Genomic DNA, 19,189 nt, shown 5'->3' with positions numbered 1-19,189 from the left:
CAGCATACGATACAGTCGAACGCAAACAGCTTTGGTAGATAATGCACGTGAAAGGTGGTTTTCCGGACAAATTGACGCGGCTGGTCAAAGCTGTCAAGTGCTACGTGCGCGTTTCGGGGGCACTCCCGAGTCGTTTCAAATAGCACAGATGGGGCAATGGGATGGATTGTCCCGTATGTTACTTAACATCGCTGTTGAAGGTATGTTCCGGCATGAAGCCATCGAAACGACTTACTTACTTAATCAGCTCCAGGCCATGGTTTCTTCTACTGTACGATAAAGTCGTCTCCATTCCACTCGGCCCATGGCCGCAATTCGCCAGCCACGTAGTCTGCGTAGGGTCCGCAGGTCGCCTTCCTCTTGATCAATCCATCTTGCTCGCTGCGCATCCCGCCGTCTCGTTCCAGTCGGATCGTTATTGAGAACTTTTTTAACCGGGCTATCGTCCGACATCCTCACGACGCTCTCAGTCCATCGCAGGCGACCGATTTTTGCGGTGTAAGCAATGGGTGGTTCCCTAAGCAGCTAATGTAATTCATGGTACGTTCGCCTCCTCCACGTTCCGTCTTCCATCTGCACTCCGCCGTAGATGGTGCGCAACACCTTCCGTTCGAAAACACTAAGGGCGCGTTGGTCCTCTACGAGCATAGCGCATGCCTCATGGTCGTAAAGGACTACCGGTCTAATCAGCGTCTTGTAGATTCTTAACTTCGTGCGGTGGCGAATTTTGTTCGATCGCAGCGTCCTACGGAGTCCAAGGTAGGCACGATTTCCTGCCATAATGCGTCTTTGTATTTCTCTACTGGTGTCGTTGTCTGCGGTAACCAGAGAGGCCAGATACACGAACCCTTCTACCACCTCGATTTCATCGCCGTCTAAATGAATCCGGGGAGGGAGGTCAGCATTCACTTCTCTATAACCTCTTCCTTTCATGTATTTTGTTTTCGATACATTAATGACAGGTCCAATCCGTTTGGCTTCAGCTTTCAGTTCGATGTACGTTTCCGCCATCCTCTCAAAGGTACGTGTAATAATGTCAACGTCGTCAGCGAAGCCAAGAAACTGGACGGACTTGGTGAATATCGTGCCACTCGTGTCTATCCCCGCTCTTCTTATCACACCCTCCAAAGCGATGTTGAACAGCAAACATGAAAAACCATCACCTTGCCGTAACCCTCTTCGAGATTCAACGGGACTTGAGACTACCCCTGATACTCGAACAACACACATAACTCGATCCATCGTCACCTTGACCAACCGCGTTAGTTTATCCGGAAATCCGTAGTAGTGCATAATCTGCCATAGCTGATTTCGATCGATCGTGTCATACGCCGATTTGAAGTCGATGAATAAATGATGCGTGGGCACGTTGTATTCGCAACATTTCTGCAACACTTGCCGAAGCGCGAAAATCTGATCCGTGGTGGCATGGGCACCCATGAATTCCGCTTGATATTGCCCCACGAACTCCTTTACAAATGATGGCGATAGTCGACGACATAAAAGTTGGGAGAGCACCTTGTAGGCGGCGTTCAATAGTGTGACTACGCGGTAATTACAACAATCCAACTTGTCACTCTTTTTGTAGATCGGATGCCTTCCGTCCACTCCTCCGGTAGTAGCTTCTCCTCCCAAATCTTGACAATGATCCAGTGCAGCGCTCTAGCCAGTGCGTCACCACCGTATTTCAGCAGCTCGCCGGGTAGTTGATTAGCCCCAGCCGCTTTATTGTTCTTCAACCGACCGATCTCTTCTGCTACCTCCTGGAGATCGGGGGCTGGTATTCTGCCGTCTTCTGCACGTGCTCCAAGATCTATTGCCATATCGTCACCTTCATGTTCAGCTGTTCACATCGCTATTAAGGTGCTCGTCACAATACTGCTTCCACCTCTCGATCACCTCACGTTCGTTCGTGAGAAGATTACCGTCTGAGTCCCGACACATATCGACCTGCGGCACATAGCCTTTGCGCGAACGGTTTAACTTCTCGTTGAACTTCCGTTTATCGTTAGCACGGTACAGTTCTTCCAACGCCTCGCGATCTCGTTCTTCCTGTTGACGCCATAGAAACGAGAGGGACTGTTTTCAGTGAAACTAGCCAACTCCTAGCCTTCGCAGATGACCTTGACTGCTGGAAACTTTCGGACGGGGAAGGTAATTTGCGCCAGGCTAAAATTGCAGACTACTGTGTTACCTGACTCACTGCGAAATGCGTTGTATTCGCGGGATCGTGTTGGTTCGAAAGGTTTCGAAAAATATCGCCCTTGTATCGAAAATATCGTTAATTTTGATCACTAAAAATAACGTACTTAAACGTTATATTTCATGTGCCAGTAGTACGCAATAATTGTATTGTGAAACTGAATTGTTATTTATGCAACTTTTTACAAATTAAATGCAATAACAAAAGCACAACTTACAAAAAATCGTTTGTTATCGATATTAACTGCATATGCGTTATAAACGAATAAAGCGTATTGTTAAGCCCAGCGACAATGAAACAATAATTTTATGAACCTCGAACAACAATTGGTGTATTTCGCGAACGAAAGTTATAAAATTCCTATGGAACGTATATTTTGTTAGGCTAAGTTATTATAAGTAGTATGTAAGACTTACTTTAAGTGTTTCTCGCTGACTCAGGCTTTAACAATCTGGGGAGTCAGTATAATGTTTGTATGTTTCGAAATCTATAGAATTAAGTATGTTTTAATCATTGTAGACCACTGATTTTGTGTACAATATCTCACCTATCGACGGTGGTAGCACGACACGAAATCTTAATCAGCGCTGAGTATTTACTAGCCGTAGTCACACCTGTGCGCATATATAGATTTAAGATTATGCTTTAGCTTTAAGTCATGTTTCGCTCACCTTCTTCTAAATTGCAGATTAACTACACTTATAGATGCCACAAAGCTGACCTACTACAATCTATACACTAGTTATTAAGAACAATAGGTTAGGAATGATAGTTATAATATTTCACTAATTTTCTCACCGTTTAGCGTTCAAGTTTAGCAATTAAGGCTGCTCGTAAGTAAGATAATATAAGCAAATAGGTTAAGCATTACTTTTAACTATTTTCACAGTAACTTTAAGATAGATTAAGTAGATTAAGAATAATTTTAAGTAGATTTAAGAAATCGCCGCTAACAGCACACTGATCTAGCACAGGTTTGTTTTTATTCTCCTCTATTGTACGTCGAGATCGGACAGACGAGTCCGCATTGCCCTTCGATCGCGGGACGATCCCTTGCATGCTGACTGGTGTGGTTGATCTGTCAGTGGCGTAGATTGGAGATGGGTGCAGTCGCATATCATTTCGACAGGGCGCAACTAACAGTCCCCTCCGGAATGCGCGAATCCTCCGAAAGCGTATTCGTCCCAACGCCTATGTCGAGCACCGCCAATGAAACCGCTGGACGCTCGTATATTCCACCAGATGTCGACTGCACCGTGGCCCACCGTACCTGCCCATCTGGAGCTTGATGCGTAGCAATTACTCTTCCCTTCGGCCAATGATTTCGATGAAACTTCGGGTCCACTATAACAACGATATCACCGACAGCGATAGGTTTAGCGGGTGTGAACCACTTGGTTCGACGGGTGATCGTGGGCATGTAGTCGCGTACCCAACGTTTCCAGAATTGGTCAGCCATAATTTGAGATTGTATCCAACAGTTCTTCTGCGTTAACGGACTATCATCGAAGGGAACCCAAGACCTTAGGGCATTTGCTGACCCCAACAGGAAGTCGTTAGGTGTCAGTACGGGGGACTCATCGCCGTCTACGGGAATCTCGGTCAACGGTCGAGAGTTGACAATATTTTCGATCTCTGCCATCGCGTTCAGCAGCACTTCGTCGGTTGGTAGTCTGCACGATTGTAGCTTGGCTAGATTTTGTTTTACACTACGGATCAGTCGTTCCCAGGCTCCCCCCATGTGTGGTGAAGCTGGGGGTATGAAGGTCCATTGGGTACGAGTTGTGGTGAACTCTCTCGCTAATTTGTCTTGGTCGAGCAGTCCAATGGCTGCCTTAAGTTCCTTGCTGGTACCTTGGAAGTTAGTTCCATTGTCACTATATATAACAGCGGGAACTCCCCTCCTAACCATGACGTTCCGGATTGCCATTATGCAGGAGTTGGTGGACAGTGTGTGAGCGATTTGCAGATAGATGGCGCGTGTGGTCAAGCAAGTGGCAAGAACTCCCCACCGTTTTTCAGAGTGTCTGCCTACCGAGACTAGTATCGGACCAAAGTAATCCACCCCCATGTACGTAAAGGGACGGCTAAATGCAGCCAGGCGTGCCTGTGGAAGGTCGCCCATCGCCGGTGGTTGTGGTTTCGCCGCGTAGTTCTTGCAGTGTTGACAGCTCTTCCGAAGAGTGTGGTAGGTCGCTTTCAAGCGAGGAATACGGTAGCGCTGCAGAAGCTCGTTCATGATCGTGTTGTGGTTCTGGTGTTGAAATCGATCGTGCGCGTCAGTGATGATCAATCGTGTGACTTGATGGTGACGAGGAAGAATGATGGGTTCAGTGGCATCACGATCAGCAAATACGCACGCTTTGGTGCGACCTCGGATTCGAACGATTCCATTTTCGTCCAGAAAGGCACTGCGGAAGAGTGGATTATTCCGAATGCTCTTTCCTTTCGGACTCTTTACACCGTAGCCCGCCACTAGCGTAGCGACTTCATCAGGGTAACCTTCTGACTGCGCCAGGCGGAACAAGTAGTTTTCAGCTTTAGACAGTTCTTGCTGCTTCAGTGGCCCACAGACGCGATGTTCCTTTCTGTTGGAACGTTTAAGGTTGTCAACGTAGCGGAAAATGTAGGCTGTGCGACGAAGGAGAGAGATCCACTTAGAAAAGGCCTGTGGATCTATAACTGACTTTGTTACCGACGCGTGGAACAGCAGGTGTGGGCGTAATTCCTCGTCGGTGGTTTTTCCGAAGCTTGGCGTAACAGGCCACTGCTGTTTTTCTTGTCGAAGGAATTCTGGTCCTCTAAACCAGCGACTATCAGCGGATAGCTCTGGGTTTCGTGCCCACTTGGTTCCATCATCAGCAGCGTTTTGCTTTGTTGGGACCCAGCGCCACTCGCTAATCTCCGTGGTTTCGAGGATCTCACTTACTCGAAAGGCAACAAATTGACTGTAACGTCGGTGGTCCGACTTTATCCAGCAGAGCACGTCCTTGGAATCCGTCCAAAAGACACGCCTCGAGACCTTGATGGTTAGAGACTTGAGGATGGTATCGGAAAGCCGTACACCGAGCAGAGCTGCTTGAAGCTCAGATCGTGGGATTGAGAGAAACTTTAGTGGTGCTACTCTAGTTTTAGCTCCTGCCAAGGCACATTCGATCACACATCCCTCCCGGAATCTAAGGTATACAACAGCTGCGAAACCGTTCTCACTGGCGTCAACAAACGTGTGCATCTCTACTTCTGCTTGAACAGAGGTTAACAATCGATAGCATCGAGGAACCTCGACGGAGGTTATCTGCGGAAAAACCGCCAGCCACGTCGACCATTTTTCGAATTGTGCATTCTGGATCGGATCATCCCAGCCGGTCGATGTTCTCCAAATTTCTTGTAGAAGCACCTTCAGGAACATCAACAGATGCGATATAAACCCCAACGGGTCGTACACCATCATTAACACTCGGAGAACCTCTCTTTTTGTAGGCCGACGGGTTCCGGACAGAAGAGCTTCATCATATCGAGATGACATCTTGTACGTGTAACAGTCTGTCACGGTGCTCCACCACATCCCGAGCACTTTCTCCGTTTTGGCTTCCTCTCCAATATCCAGGTTTTTCGCCTCGGCTGCTTCACCGTTGAGAGTTGTTTGAACCTTTTCAGAGTTCGAAATCCAATTTCTTATTTCGAACCCGCCTTTTGCATGAATTTTCTTTACATCCTCCGCAAGCTTCAAGGCTTCCTCTTCCGTCTCCGTGCTAATCAGCATGTCGTCGACATAGTGTCGTTTGGTTATGGCGTCGACAGCAACCGGGTAATCCCTCTCAAATCGCTTCGCATTGGTGTTCTTCACATGCTGCGCAATACTCGGGGAGCAGCTGGCCCCGAACGTCATCACCTGAACGACGTACACGCCGGGTTCTGCTTCGCTTCCCTCCTGCCAGAAAAATCGTTGACAATGTTGGTCCTCGGGCAGCATTAGAATCTGGTGGAACATTTCTCTTATGTCTCCGCAAACCGCTACTTTATACTCTCGGAAACCGATAAGTACGGACAGGAGCGACGCGAGCTGGTCAGGGCCTTTTAGGAGGACAGAGTTGAGGGAAATATTGTGGGCTGTGGCTGCAGCATCCCACACTAGCCGAATCTTGGCCGGTTTGTTCGGATTTACTACCGCGAATATCGGAAGGTACCACACCTTTGAATGTGGCTCACGGAGCTCCTCTGAGGATAGCTTTCTGACGTAACCTTTGCTGATGTGTTCCTGCATTTTAGCCTTGAGTGCCTCTGCTAAACCCGGGTCTTTGTTCATTCTGTTTTGAAGGCATTTCCATCGACGGAGGGCCATTGTCTTACTGTCTGGAAGACGGACATTCTCGTACTTCCATAGAAGACCGCACATGTAGCGATTTTCTCTAAGGACTGTGAGTGACTTCAATAATGTCTGGGCTCGTTGTTCTTCTTGCGAAAGCAGAAGCTGGCTCGGTTTCACGATTCCGAGGCTATCTAGCGCAAAGTATGACTTCATCGCCTTGTGGAGACTCTCGTCGTGCTCGTGGTTGCATTCACACGTTTGTACACTATGATGATTCAAGTACCCCGCCGCTTCTTTCTTACCAGCACAATTACCGTACACCATCCAACCTAAGCGGGTTTTCACGGCGATCGGTTCGTTTTGCTTCCCCTCTCGACTCTTAATAACGTATCCAAGTTTTGCGTTGTCCAAGCCAATCAGGATCCGTGGACTGATGTCGTGGTATGCTTCAAGTGGTATTCCAGCCAGATGTGGATACTTCTTCTGCATCTCAGACAACACTAACGTTTGCGGGCGGATTTGAAGGTAGGACATTGTGTACACGCCACGTAGTTCATATTTCTTTGAGCCTTGTGTACCGGATATCTGCAGATTTACTTGCTGGGATCCATCTTCAACCTTGCGGGTTCCACCGGTCCACTTCAAGCACAAAGACTTTCTCGGGCCTTCAACGCCTAGCTCGTTTGCTAAGTCTTGATCCATTAACGTTAGCTCGGATCCATCATCGATGAACGCGTAAGTCTGTACAGTATTTTTTGGTCCATAAAGGATGACTGGTACAATGCGGAATAAAACAGCGGACTGACCCTGGTGAACATTGCAGCTCGGATCTGATGCACTCATTTGAGAGGGCGTTGTCGTTGAAGGATACGATGTCGATGATCTCGGATTCTGGTTCTTCTCCGGATTGTGGAGTAGTGGATGATGTAAGAAAGTGCATTCGTCCGTACCGCACTTCTTCTGTCGCTTGCAGGAACCGTTGTGCTTTCGAAGGCACTTTCGACAAAGCTTGCATTCCTTCACTGTCGCCCATTTTGAGTCGTAACTTAATCCTGCGAAAGTGCTGCATTTTGCTACCATCGGACAATCATTCTTGCACACTATGCACTGTTCCTTGACCGAATGCTTTGAGAGAGACGGTCCATGCTTTCCGGGTGCCTCGATTGGTTTTGAAGTTTTCGATGTTGACTCAGAATGGAAGTTCAGAAACCCATCTTTCTTGAAACTCCGAGTTCGTTGATCCCTTCCGATATCCCCTACGACTGCGCTTGCATCTTCCGCTACTGTATACAACCAGCTGCTAAAAGTAGCGAGATTTTGGTTCGTTGCGTTTCGCGTATACCTCGCCCAGTCTAATCTTAGTGATGACGGCAACCGCTCCACTAGCTCGCATCGAAGAGACGAATTGTAGATAAAGTCGTCGATTCCACATGCTTTGATTGTAGCAACCATATTCTTCACTGCTAGTGCAAAGCTTACCACCGTCTCAAGCTTCTCCATGTTCGGTGGAGCCATACTTCTGATCTTCTTAACGATTGACTGTACGATGGCCTCCGGACGACCGTAGAGCATTTTCAGTGTACACAATACGTCTACTACGTTCGACGGATGGAGTAGCTCGCACCTTACCGCTTCCAACGCTTTCCCCTTTAGGCATTTGCGCAGCCTTAGCATATTTTCCTCGTCCGTGAATCCGCACATCTGCGTAGATGAGTTAAACATGGAATAGAATAAAGGCCACTCTTCTAATGTTCCATTGAACTCGGGGAGATCCTTGGACACCGCCTGACGAGCTGCAATTTGACTCCGGTTTAGAATACAAACTGTTTCCTGGTGGGTTGTAGTTTGAAGGTCCGATTCCGGACGTCCCGATCGAAGCGGAGTCGAACGCTGACCTGGAATGAAATGGTTTCCTTCCTCCAACGTGCCTAGATTCATCGAAGGGACGAAAGACGTCCTGGCGTGGCTATTCGATGAGGCTGTATTAATTGCAGGTGCATGCGAAACCCTCGCTCCGGATCTTGTTTCTCGAACATTTTGATAACATTGCTGATTGCAACCATTCAGTATCATCGCTGGTCTGACCGTTGCCACATCGTTGGCACGTGGAGTGTAACTCTCCGACTGTTGAATTTCCGTCTGCTGTATCTGCGGACCGGCTTCAGTAAATCGCGTTTGCGCAACACTCAGGGAATGGGAACCGTGCAGGGTACGATTGTACTGACTACCTTGATTAAACGGTTGAACGTTCGGTTGCCCGGCCCGTAGCACAGGCTGTGAAAACAAACCACTCCGTTGATGGTTAGCGAGTTGGTTATTACGAAGGATCGATGGATTTTGCTGTTGATGGATGACATCCGAAGCGTGGTGCTCCTCGGGTTTTCCCGTTGCATTTGGTATTTGCCCATTTGTCTCATCTTCTACTAATCCGGAATCTTCACCGTGACGTTCGGTGTCTGTTAACCACTGCTCGACCTTGGATACGTTGTCTTCGACGTCGCCAGCTTCCGTAGAAGTCTCACTGCCATGAGCCTTCAATAACTGGTATTTCTTTTGGAGAAACCGCTTCTCCAACTCGAGCTCCTCCTCAAGCTTCTTTAGTTCGAGTGCCTTAATCCTTTTAGCTTCACTGTTCCTAGAGCTAGCCTTGCTCTTCGAGTGTACTGATAACGTCTTCTTTGGGGGTGGATTTGGTCTCAGCTGCTCGTTCGACGCATTGATAGTATCAGTGGGAGGGACGCTTGCCTCCTTACAGTTCGGACAGACCCAGCTGACATTTGCGATGTCTTCCGAAACGTGCACACAGACAAAGTGATACCATCGGTCGCAACCATCACACTGCACCATTTCTTCGTTATCACGCTCTTCACACAACTGACACTGGCAATCCCGATTTCTACGAACGTCACGGACTGGATTGCGCCTGACTTCGATCGCGGTACCGGCGGCGTTTTTGCCATAATTGACAGTGCCTTTCGTAGTCGTCTTAGTTTGTAGAGGATTTTTATTACTATTGGCAACGTCAGCATTTACCTGCTTTACAGAGTTAGGAGGGGAAACAACGACGACGGACGGCGTACCACCTGCAGTGCTCTTCACGGCTCCGGTAACGGGATTATCTCCTATTTCCTCTACCATTCCTGGTGCGGGCACGTCGAATGCATTACCAGAACGAGTCGACTTCTTCGACATATTTAAAGAATTTTATAAATTGTTAAGCCCAGCGACAATGAAACAATAATTTTATGAACCTCGAACAACAATTGGTGTATTTCGCGAACGAAAGTTATAAAATTCCTATGGAACGTATATTTTGTTAGGCTAAGTTATTATAAGTAGTATGTAAGACTTACTTTAAGTGTTTCTCGCTGACTCAGGCTTTAACAATCTGGGGAGTCAGTATAATGTTTGTATGTTTCGAAATCTATAGAATTAAGTATGTTTTAATCATTGTAGACCACTGATTTTGTGTACAATATCTCACCTATCGACGGTGGTAGCACGACACGAAATCTTAATCAGCGCTGAGTATTTACTAGCCGTAGTCACACCTGTGCGCATATATAGATTTAAGATTATGCTTTAGCTTTAAGTCATGTTTCGCTCACCTTCTTCTAAATTGCAGATTAACTACACTTATAGATGCCACAAAGCTGACCTACTACAATCTATACACTAGTTATTAAGAACAATAGGTTAGGAATGATAGTTATAATATTTCACTAATTTTCTCACCGTTTAGCGTTCAAGTTTAGCAATTAAGGCTGCTCGTAAGTAAGATAATATAAGCAAATAGGTTAAGCATTACTTTTAACTATTTTCACAGTAACTTTAAGATAGATTAAGTAGATTAAGAATAATTTTAAGTAGATTTAAGAAATCGCCGCTAACAGCACACTGATCTAGCACAGGTTTGTTTTTATTCTCCTCTATTGTACGTCGAGATCGGACAGACGAGTCCGCATTGCCCTTCGATCGCGGGACGATCCCTTGCATGCTGACTGGTGTGGTTGATCTGTCAGTGGCGTAGATTGGAGATGGGTGCAGTCGCATATCATTTCGACAGGGCGCAACTAACACGTATGGTTACGTTTTATTTCAATAATACGCATATTCGCAGTGAGTCAGGTAAAACAGTAGGGGAGTTGGGTTATAAGTCAATACGTTAAAAACCAAATACAGTAATGACCCGATTTTGTCACCCCCATGATGAATTTAGAGGTGACAAAAACGGGACAGTGACAAAATCGGGTATTTTTTCAATTTTTATGTTTTTGCAGATAACTTAGAACGAACTACATATATTTCATTCTGATCACTTTTAGGACCTTTCGCACTTCCTTCTACCTCTCTGTGGACATTTGTCACCTGTGCTGTGAGGTCCCACAAGTATGAAAACACGCGTTTTTTAATTGTGCCAAAATGGTTGATTATACTGGTTAACTATGTTCAGAGAAATTTCACAGCGTAAACAGCTCTTTCTTATGGTGTGAACGATTCTTTGATTCACCCCCCTAAAAGTAAGATAGAAAATTTATTTTTCAAGTAGTAAGAGATAGAGTAAAACAATGTTCTACAAAATTTTTGAGAAGATTATTATAAAAAACTTTGCCAAAGAAAGTGACCTTCTAGCTATTATAGTTGTGGAGAAAAGAAACAACTTTTGTGGAAACTCCACAAAAATCAACACAGTTCTTTTCACAGTGTTTTAACACACTTGACATGTTTGAAAATGATTTTCAAACTAAGCTTTTGATAAATCAAAACCGTGACAAAATCGGGTCAAAACGTGACAAAATCGGGGGTGACAAAATCGGGGAGTGACAAAATCGGGTTACCACTGTATATGGTAGGAAGAGGCTCCAGAGAAAACAATGTCCGCCTCCCATGGATAGCGGCTGTTGATGGCGATGAACTGGAAGTGGCTGATGAGTTCATATATTAATGATCTTTAGTCACCGCCGATAATCACACGAGTAAGAAAAATCAACGACGCATATGACGAGCTGACTACATCGCAAGAATGCCGGGCGCCAGTGTAGCGTCTCTTCAACCACCCTGCAACATCAGCAACAGAAGTAGTGGGGCAAAACGTGCTAGATGGCTCGACCAGGTTGAAGTTGAGTTAGGTACGTGTGTCGAAACGTTTCACAAATTGTTACGGCACCGGAACTACCCCGGCTCTGAGCAGTTAGGAGAAGAAGAACTTATGCTGACGACCGGGCATTGGCAGTTGAACTTTGTTTTAACCATTATTTATAAGTTTAGTGTATTTTGAACCATCTAGAAAGATCGCCGGGCTAGGTTAGAATGTGAACAATAAACGAATTAGGAATTATTACAATAGATTTTCAGATTTTCGGGAAAAATTCCTAAATTTGCTAAAAATATTGAAATGCAAAAAAGTTCCGGGCGTTTTTCGGGGCTAAAATGATGTAGAGGGGTTAAATATGGTCATTCGTCGAGCGATATTTCTTTATTTAAACCATGGTTTAATATTTATTGTATCTTGAATATTTGGTTATATTTCATTTAAAAACATGTACTGCAGTGTCTACAGTAAAAAACGAGCGCTGTGATAAATGAAATCGCCTTAATATATATCATGTTCTGCTTCCAACATTATTCATGTGATCATCATCGTTTACCGGTGCTGTGATGGTGACGATGGCCAAATTGTTTACCTTATTAGCTAAATGATGGCTACTCGTTCATTCGAACTCACCCCTTCATTGATACGTTGATCCAATGACTCAGTAGAGTGCGGATAATCCGCTGATGGCATGTAATCCGCGCACGTCTTGACCATTATTCTTTCCCGGCAACGATCGCCAGACAAATGGTTTACATTACCGTTTTCAGAGAATCGCCTGAAAGCAAAAATACTTGCCTATATCTCTTTAATTTTAAGCGCTGGTGTTAACTGCATCGGCATTTCTGCGTGCAAACCAAATCCACAGCGTGCGCGTGCGTGCTAGTTTCATCTTGATCTTTCGGGTAATTCGTTGGGTCAATTCTAATCCACGAGATTCAAGATCCAGTGAAAGTTTTTGCATAATGCTTGTCGAACCATCGTTGATATTGCTGTTACTGTTGAACTTGAACATATCAAGTTCAAGGACGATTTCCGGGATCGCGGATGATGAACCCGTTTTCTTTGAGAACGCCCAACAATTCCGGTCGGTGTGTAACTGCTCCAAAAACGATGGCGACTGCAAGTTGGACGTGCTGGTTAACTACCAGGAAGGCAACGCCGAATACGGCGTACAGTTTAATTGCGCCGAAAAACCGAGATTCACTTCGCACTCGAACAGAGCGTTCCGAAATGTTAAAAGTTACAAATTGATTGGCAACGAAGTAGCGCTCGCTGATGTCGGTGTTGGATATTTGCACTTTCCGGAGAGTATTGAACAGTTGGAATTTAGCCAGTATTGTTTGCATGACATTGAAAAAGGTGCTTTTTCAAGGTTTTCAAATTTACGATTGTTAACATTTAAAAATAGTTTATTGAAAGTGTTACAAGATGGAAGTTTTGCAGGGTTAAACAATTTACAGATATTGAAATGGGAAAACGTTTGCATTGAAACAGTTGAACGAAATGTATGGCAAGACGTTCCAAATCTTATTCAATGGTCAGTTTTAAACAGTAGTTTATCAAAAATTAATTTAGGTTCTCTTAAAATGTTATCAGAAGTGTTGCTCATAAGTTCAGTTGTTGAAAATATAACTGAAATTTTTGAAAATATGCCATCAAACGTTAAAATGATTCGTATGTATAATTTGTACAGTGAAGCATTCGCAAGCATTCATTTAGTTGACAGTTCAGTGATTGGCAAACTTAGTGAATTGATTATAGAAAAATCTCGTATCGAGAAAGCAACAGTTGTCAATCATAGTTCCATAGTTACTATAAATCTCTCAAAAAATCGATTAAGTGATAATGGTTTACAGTTGTATTTTCTAACGAAACTTCAAAATATTGACCTCAGTAACAATCAGTTGATGAAGTTCGACTCGTCGAACATCCGCGGCTGCCATGAAGTGGTTAGACTCAACCTCAGCAATAACAATATCATGTATTTGCAAGAAAATGTTTTTGAAAATTTATCTGCGTTAGAAATGCTTGATATATCGAACAACAAATTTAAAACACTAGCAGTTTTACTGAAATCTACAGCAGTGTTAATACAAGTTGCTCAAAATCCATGGGACTGTTTGTGGCTGCATCGGTTTATTCAAAAACAGCCAGAACTTTTCGCTCGCTTTAAATACTCCATGATTCACAGCAGCTTGGGCGCACGTGGCCTGCCCTGTACTATTTCATCAGAATCCAATCCACTGTCCACGACGATAAAACCAACATCAACTACTTCGCACCTTCCACGTCATCCGGAAGGTCTCATACAACATCACCCGAAGAAAACAATAGTCGAACCGTTCAATGTTCCTTCGAAGCTAAAAATATCATTGGTAACGATAGGAGTCGGAATATTTGTATCGCACATCATCCTGCTGTTGTACAACCGCTACAAACGGAACCACTTTGAACCATTCTACCGTCAGCTACCAAAGGAAACCAATAATATCTTCAATATCCGAGATACAATAACGACACGAACTGATTCATTCTTGTACGAGGCTCCGGTAAGGGAAGCAACCGCTAACGAAGGACTACCTTCGAATAATATTTACGAAGAGATTCCAGAGGCACAAGGCACCAACGAGCCCACCTATGATCACTTACAATATCATTCGTTCGAAATTGATGATGATGTAGTAGATGTATGAATAATTGTGTTAAATGATCAAATAAATTTACAAAACATACTATTCGTTTCTGTATTCCATCGATAACCCAAGTTACAATGTAAGTTATACTATACTCTTCAAAGTTGGCGAGTTTCTGGATGTTTTTTTGGGGTTATCAATACCTCATGGAAACTGGAAGCAGCTCTGAAATTAATACATTTTTACCCAAGATTGCGAAATATTTTCCGATTGCATCATATAATTGTAACCAGTTACGTTGCCCTTCGGAAGGATCGCCCAGTCCATGCAATTAAAATCTAGCTCGATATGGTTCATTTAATTTGTGCACACAGGAGTCACTTTTTACTCGCATGAAGCCGTAAATTTGCATAAAAATCGTGTAAAAATGATTCGAATTTATATGTGTTCTTTACCAGAAGTTTAACGTTCCGTTCCGTTACCGAGCCACTTCTGCTGTCCAGGAAAAGTGATTTTCCAGTATTCCAAGACACTATTTCAGGCCAATCGATTCAACTGTGAAGCAATGACAGATCGTTCAACACTACTAACGATTTTTTTTGTCGGGAACTGGCGATTAACTATATTCTTCCTTAAGCTTCTTGCGATCTACCTGCTGAATAGAATTGATTTGGCTGTATAACTTGCCACCAGGATTTCCTTTCTTTAGTGCGTAATACGTGTCCTGTTTTAAATAAATTTAATATATATTCCACCAGTGATATTTTCACAGTTAATATCTTTTCTTCTTTGCAGAATAAGTGCACAATAATTACCTTTCCACTAGCAATGTTGTACTTTGCCTCTACGTCTGTGATGAAGTTTTGACCTTCAGAGGATAACTCTGTCGCTTTTTGAAGCTTTGTCCGGAACACAGTCTCCTTCAGCCTTTTAAATCTTTTAAACTGTCCGGTGCCAAAGCTGATTCTTCTAAACTGCTGGTCTGTGCTAGGACAAAATAATTCAAGCGTGTTTTTGTAGATACTCTTAACAAACATTTACCGATATCGCTGCTTCATCACCCTCACCAATGTCCTTTCCGATCAATTCGCTCACTTCTTTCAGCCCATTTTCAACGGCAGATAATTGCAGTTCCCTTTCGTTCTTTGGGGCGATCGAGATTTTATCATCCGATATTATAATTTTATTCAATTTCTGGAATAAAAACACAAAATGGGCCCTATTCTCACAGTCACCCTCATCTCACCTTACAAGCGCCTTGATTTGTACAGTCACCCAGGTAAGCGGTGTCACCTATAGGTGACTCTCAAAATCGCAAATTGTGCTCTCACTCAAAAAATTTAAGTGGGGTGACTGTGAAAATAGGGCCATGAGTACATAATTATTCGGAACATGGAACATACTGAGCCTTGCCCTGCAGTGCAAGCTGGCTCAACTTGCAAGGGAAGCTGACTACTTGAAGCTTGAAATCCTGGGGCTGAGCGAAGTCCGCTGGCCGGGTACTGGCGAACACAGGATATCATCCGGGCAAGTCTTGCTCTACTCTGGCATACGAGGTGAAAATGCTACTCGAGAAAGAGGAGTTGGATTCCTACTGAGCCCAAGGGCACATGCGGCCCTGATGAAGTGGGAACCGATAAATGAGCGAATAATCGTTGCCAGATTCAGAACACGGGTTAGGAACCTTACAGTAATCCAGTGCTATGCGCCAACAAACGCTGTCGACCTGCAGGAGAAAGAGTTTCTACGCAGCGCTTATATTACATCCAACCATCACCTTGTTATCGCTGAGATACGTTAGCGTGTCGCATGTGTCCAATGACGGGAAAAGAAAGTTGGGTGCCGTTACGACGTCCACCGATTGGAGAATCCTGAGGTAAAAGGGGCCTTTGTAGAACGACTTGAATATCCCGAGCCGCGGAGCTACCATTTGGTGGAAGAGCAATGGACCGGCATCAAGAACGCCTTCATCACGACTAGTGATGAAACCCTTGGCACAGCGCACAGCGGACGGAGGGAGTGGATATCAGATGAAACTTGGAGGAAGATCGACGAGTGGAGAGAAGCGAAAGCCGGCATTGAGCGAGCGCGAACCAGATCGGTAGACAGCAGCCCGTCAATGATACGCCGAACTGGAGAGGGCTGTTAAACGTGCTTGTAGGCGGGACAAGAGAGCCTGGACTAACTCCCTAGCAGAACAAGATGGTGATATCCGTTTGTTGTTTCTCGCCGCATTAGTGGTACCAGGATGAATACAAAGATGTTGCTGAAGGATAGCCGCTAAAGGAGCTGGTCAGCTACTGACTGACCGTACAAAACAGCTTAAGCGGAACGGAAACGCGTGCGATATGCTTTACGATTCCTTCCATGGCAGAATCAGACTTTGAAGCAAAGGTGAGTCGAAGTTCAAGTTGTCTTTGTAGGAATAATTTTGCCTGGTGAGATCGATGCTCCGAGTAATCTCAGCGAAATGCAACGTAAGGGGAACATGACCATATCCGCTTCATGGCGGCAAGCTTTAATGCTGTAGCAGATATATTTGATTTTAATAATATAATCGCAACATCGTTCAAAACCGACTTCGTGGTTAAATAAGTTTTTTGTGTGTTATTGTAGGTACTGTTTGTTTTGTGCTGCTTTTTAATCATTAAGACTTTTATTTTCAGATGATGTATTGTATAACAAATATAAACCAATATAAACATAAATATTACAGTCAAGTTGTTACATATATAGGCTATAGGGAGACATGCGTCACTTATGTATCACAGCTTTTGGTTTTCGTTGACTGGTGCCAGTCTTTTTTTCTAAATTTTCTTGATTTTGTCAACTTTCGCTCGAAATAAATGCTTCAAATTAACGCAATATAGATTAGACAGTAATGAGAAGGTATGAGTAAATATTAATATATAAAAATGATCTCTGAGGGATTAAAGAGAAATACCCCTAACCCGCCAAAAGGCGGTCGTGGGCACTAGACAGTTAATGGTATAGGTATTCTCAAGAGCTCACAAGTTACAAACTTCATTAAATCATTTTACGAAAACAAAAACACACAGGCTAATTACTACCACCAGTTACTTCTCGCACCGCACGCACTATCCTGTTACAGATTGCGATTGGAACATTCAAAGGTGTTTCGCCAATTGCAACCAAAAGCGCCATTATTTTGCTCCATATAAACAACGCTAAATTAAGAAAAACATCAAATGGTGCCCTAAGGATGCCGATAAGGAAATCAACAATTGCTTTTGACACGGAAGAAATAGTTGCCGGTTGCGAGGCTAACTTGTCGTATAATTGATTCGTTTCAGAAACAACCGTGGATTTAATTCTATTCAACTGTTCAAGATTAATTGGCTGATTAATTTTAACCGAAGGTTCGAAACCAACCGCTTGTTCTACGGGTTCCAAGGGTGCCTTATTAGAAACAAACTCCATTATTTTATTCCATATAAACGACACTAAATTAATGATAGCATTGAATGGTCCCCTGAGAAGATTAGCAACCATTGACTTAATTCTATTTAACTGTTCTGGATTAGCTGATGGTTTAATTTCAACCGAAGGGGTAATATCAATCGCTTGTTCAACGGCCATTTCTAAACCCCGATCAATTTTGATAAAAGGATTTGTAGCTATTCTAGTTTGTAGGGCTGACTTGGCAAATTTTTCGCTAAAGTGTTTCAACTCTATATCCAACTGCTGTTCGAGTTGTTCCATAGCCGAATTCGAAGAGAGTTGTGGTTCGAATTGTTCTTCCGGTACACTAGGGCGAGTGTCGCGCCTTAAATTTTTGTGAAATCAATTAATGTCTAACCTTTTTTAAATAAAATTCTGTCTGACCTACCTGAAGAACCACCACTTTCCCGTCTTATGTTGTCCAGTAGCCAAGAGTTTAGCGTAGCAGTCCCACCAGCCGCGGTACGGTTTACCGTGTATCAAACTAGCAGCCTTAAGTCTACATAAAAAATGCTGAAAAATTTCCGACTCTAAATTGAAAGTAAACGTTCCATACCTTGATCCACTGACAATCATTCGGGTCGATACGACTTTGTACGGATAGTGTATGCTTGAAGCTAATAATTTAGAGAACGCCGAAAAACAGGCCCTTTCCTGTCGCTTTCGTAGTGCATATCGGAAAGCCAGGTAGGTCACTGAGCTTGACATGACCAAGCAGCCGAGCTCGCAGAGCAAACGAGGCACAACTCCGGAATAAAAGCCAGAAAGCCCATTTTGCGTCCAAATTTCGCCGATTGATTGCCACAGGCTCGAGTAAAGTTGGTCTTGACCAACAAATTCCGCCATCATGCGCACGGCTATCAGTTCAAACGGGTGCGATATGATAACACAAACAGCTTGAATGGCTAAGTTTCGTTTCAAGTTTTTCTTAAACTGCACATGATTGGTTTCCAGGTCCTCGTCCAATTCGTCGATAAACCCATGGAATTTACGCTGTACGGGTTTATAAATTGTGCTGCCCGTAATCTCCAGCCGATCGACGATTTTTCCACTAAAATGTGTACTCAGCAGATCACCGAGAATCTTGCAGCTCAGACCCCGGAAACAACCGAAAAACCCATCGACACCTCTGATATGAGCCACTAGAAGATATTAATTAGTACGATAATTAAAGATCAGTCATTAGCCAATATTACTAACCGTACTGGAACATGTTTGGTAGGTACAACGTTGGCGTGCCGAGCAGTGTCCGGCCCGGTAGTGGTGCAATCGGCTCGTAACCAATCTAAATTACTTGTAATTTGGTATGTACCTATTAGAATTGTACTTTATTTTGGTTTACCAACCTGCATCAGTACTCTGGCGTACTCATAGGGGTGGAGCACAGTAATCGTTCCAAGCCGCACTCCCAAACGGTTCCATGTCTTAATATCCGTATATTCGGTAAGCTCGTATTGTTTGACTTTTTGCTGTATTAATGCTAACAT

At 44.1% G+C, this 19,189-nt stretch overlaps 2 protein-coding genes across 2 annotated transcripts; both read right to left on the bottom strand.

The window, feature by feature from the left end:
* Window positions 1–3,320: 3,320 nt before the first annotated feature.
* On the bottom strand, window positions 3,321–9,704 carry LOC128746263 (uncharacterized). Its single transcript, XM_053843313.1, has one exon. The coding sequence runs from the start codon at window positions 9,702–9,704 to the stop codon at window positions 3,321–3,323; it is 6,384 nt and encodes a 2,127-aa protein (XP_053699288.1).
* Window positions 9,705–18,201: 8,497 nt separating this feature from the next.
* LOC128746262 (mitochondrial carrier homolog 2-like) lies at window positions 18,202–19,189 on the bottom strand. Its single transcript, XM_053843311.1, has 4 exons — window positions 19,049–19,189; window positions 18,903–18,987; window positions 18,269–18,844; window positions 18,202–18,215 (listed from the first exon to the last, which is right to left on the bottom strand). Exons 1-4 carry the CDS (start codon window positions 19,187–19,189, stop codon window positions 18,202–18,204), a joined length of 816 nt encoding a protein of 271 aa, XP_053699286.1.

Source organism: Sabethes cyaneus, chromosome 1 (genome assembly GCF_943734655.1).
Source record: "Sabethes cyaneus chromosome 1, idSabCyanKW18_F2, whole genome shotgun sequence".
NCBI lineage: Eukaryota > Metazoa > Arthropoda > Insecta > Diptera > Culicidae > Sabethes > Sabethes cyaneus.
Note: the sequence above shows the minus strand (reverse complement) of the source record. Positions and strands in the feature narration are given on the sequence as shown.

Excerpts from the sequence above, each read along its gene's own strand:
- LOC128746263 (XM_053843313.1), bottom strand. The coding sequence starts at position 9,704 with ATGTCGAAGAAGTCGACTCGTTCTGGTAATGCATTCGACGTGCCCGCA.
- LOC128746262 (XM_053843311.1), bottom strand. The coding sequence starts at position 19,189 with ATGTTAGCATTAATACAGCAAAAAGTCAAACAATACGAGCTTACCGAA. Across the intron at positions 18,988-19,048 it reads ACGCCAGAGTACTGATGCAG|ATTGGTTACGAGCCGATTGC; the intron begins GTTGGTAAACCA and ends CAAGTAATTTAG. Across the intron at positions 18,845-18,902 it reads ACCAAACATGTTCCAGTACG|TGGCTCATATCAGAGGTGTC; the intron begins GTTAGTAATATT and ends AATATCTTCTAG.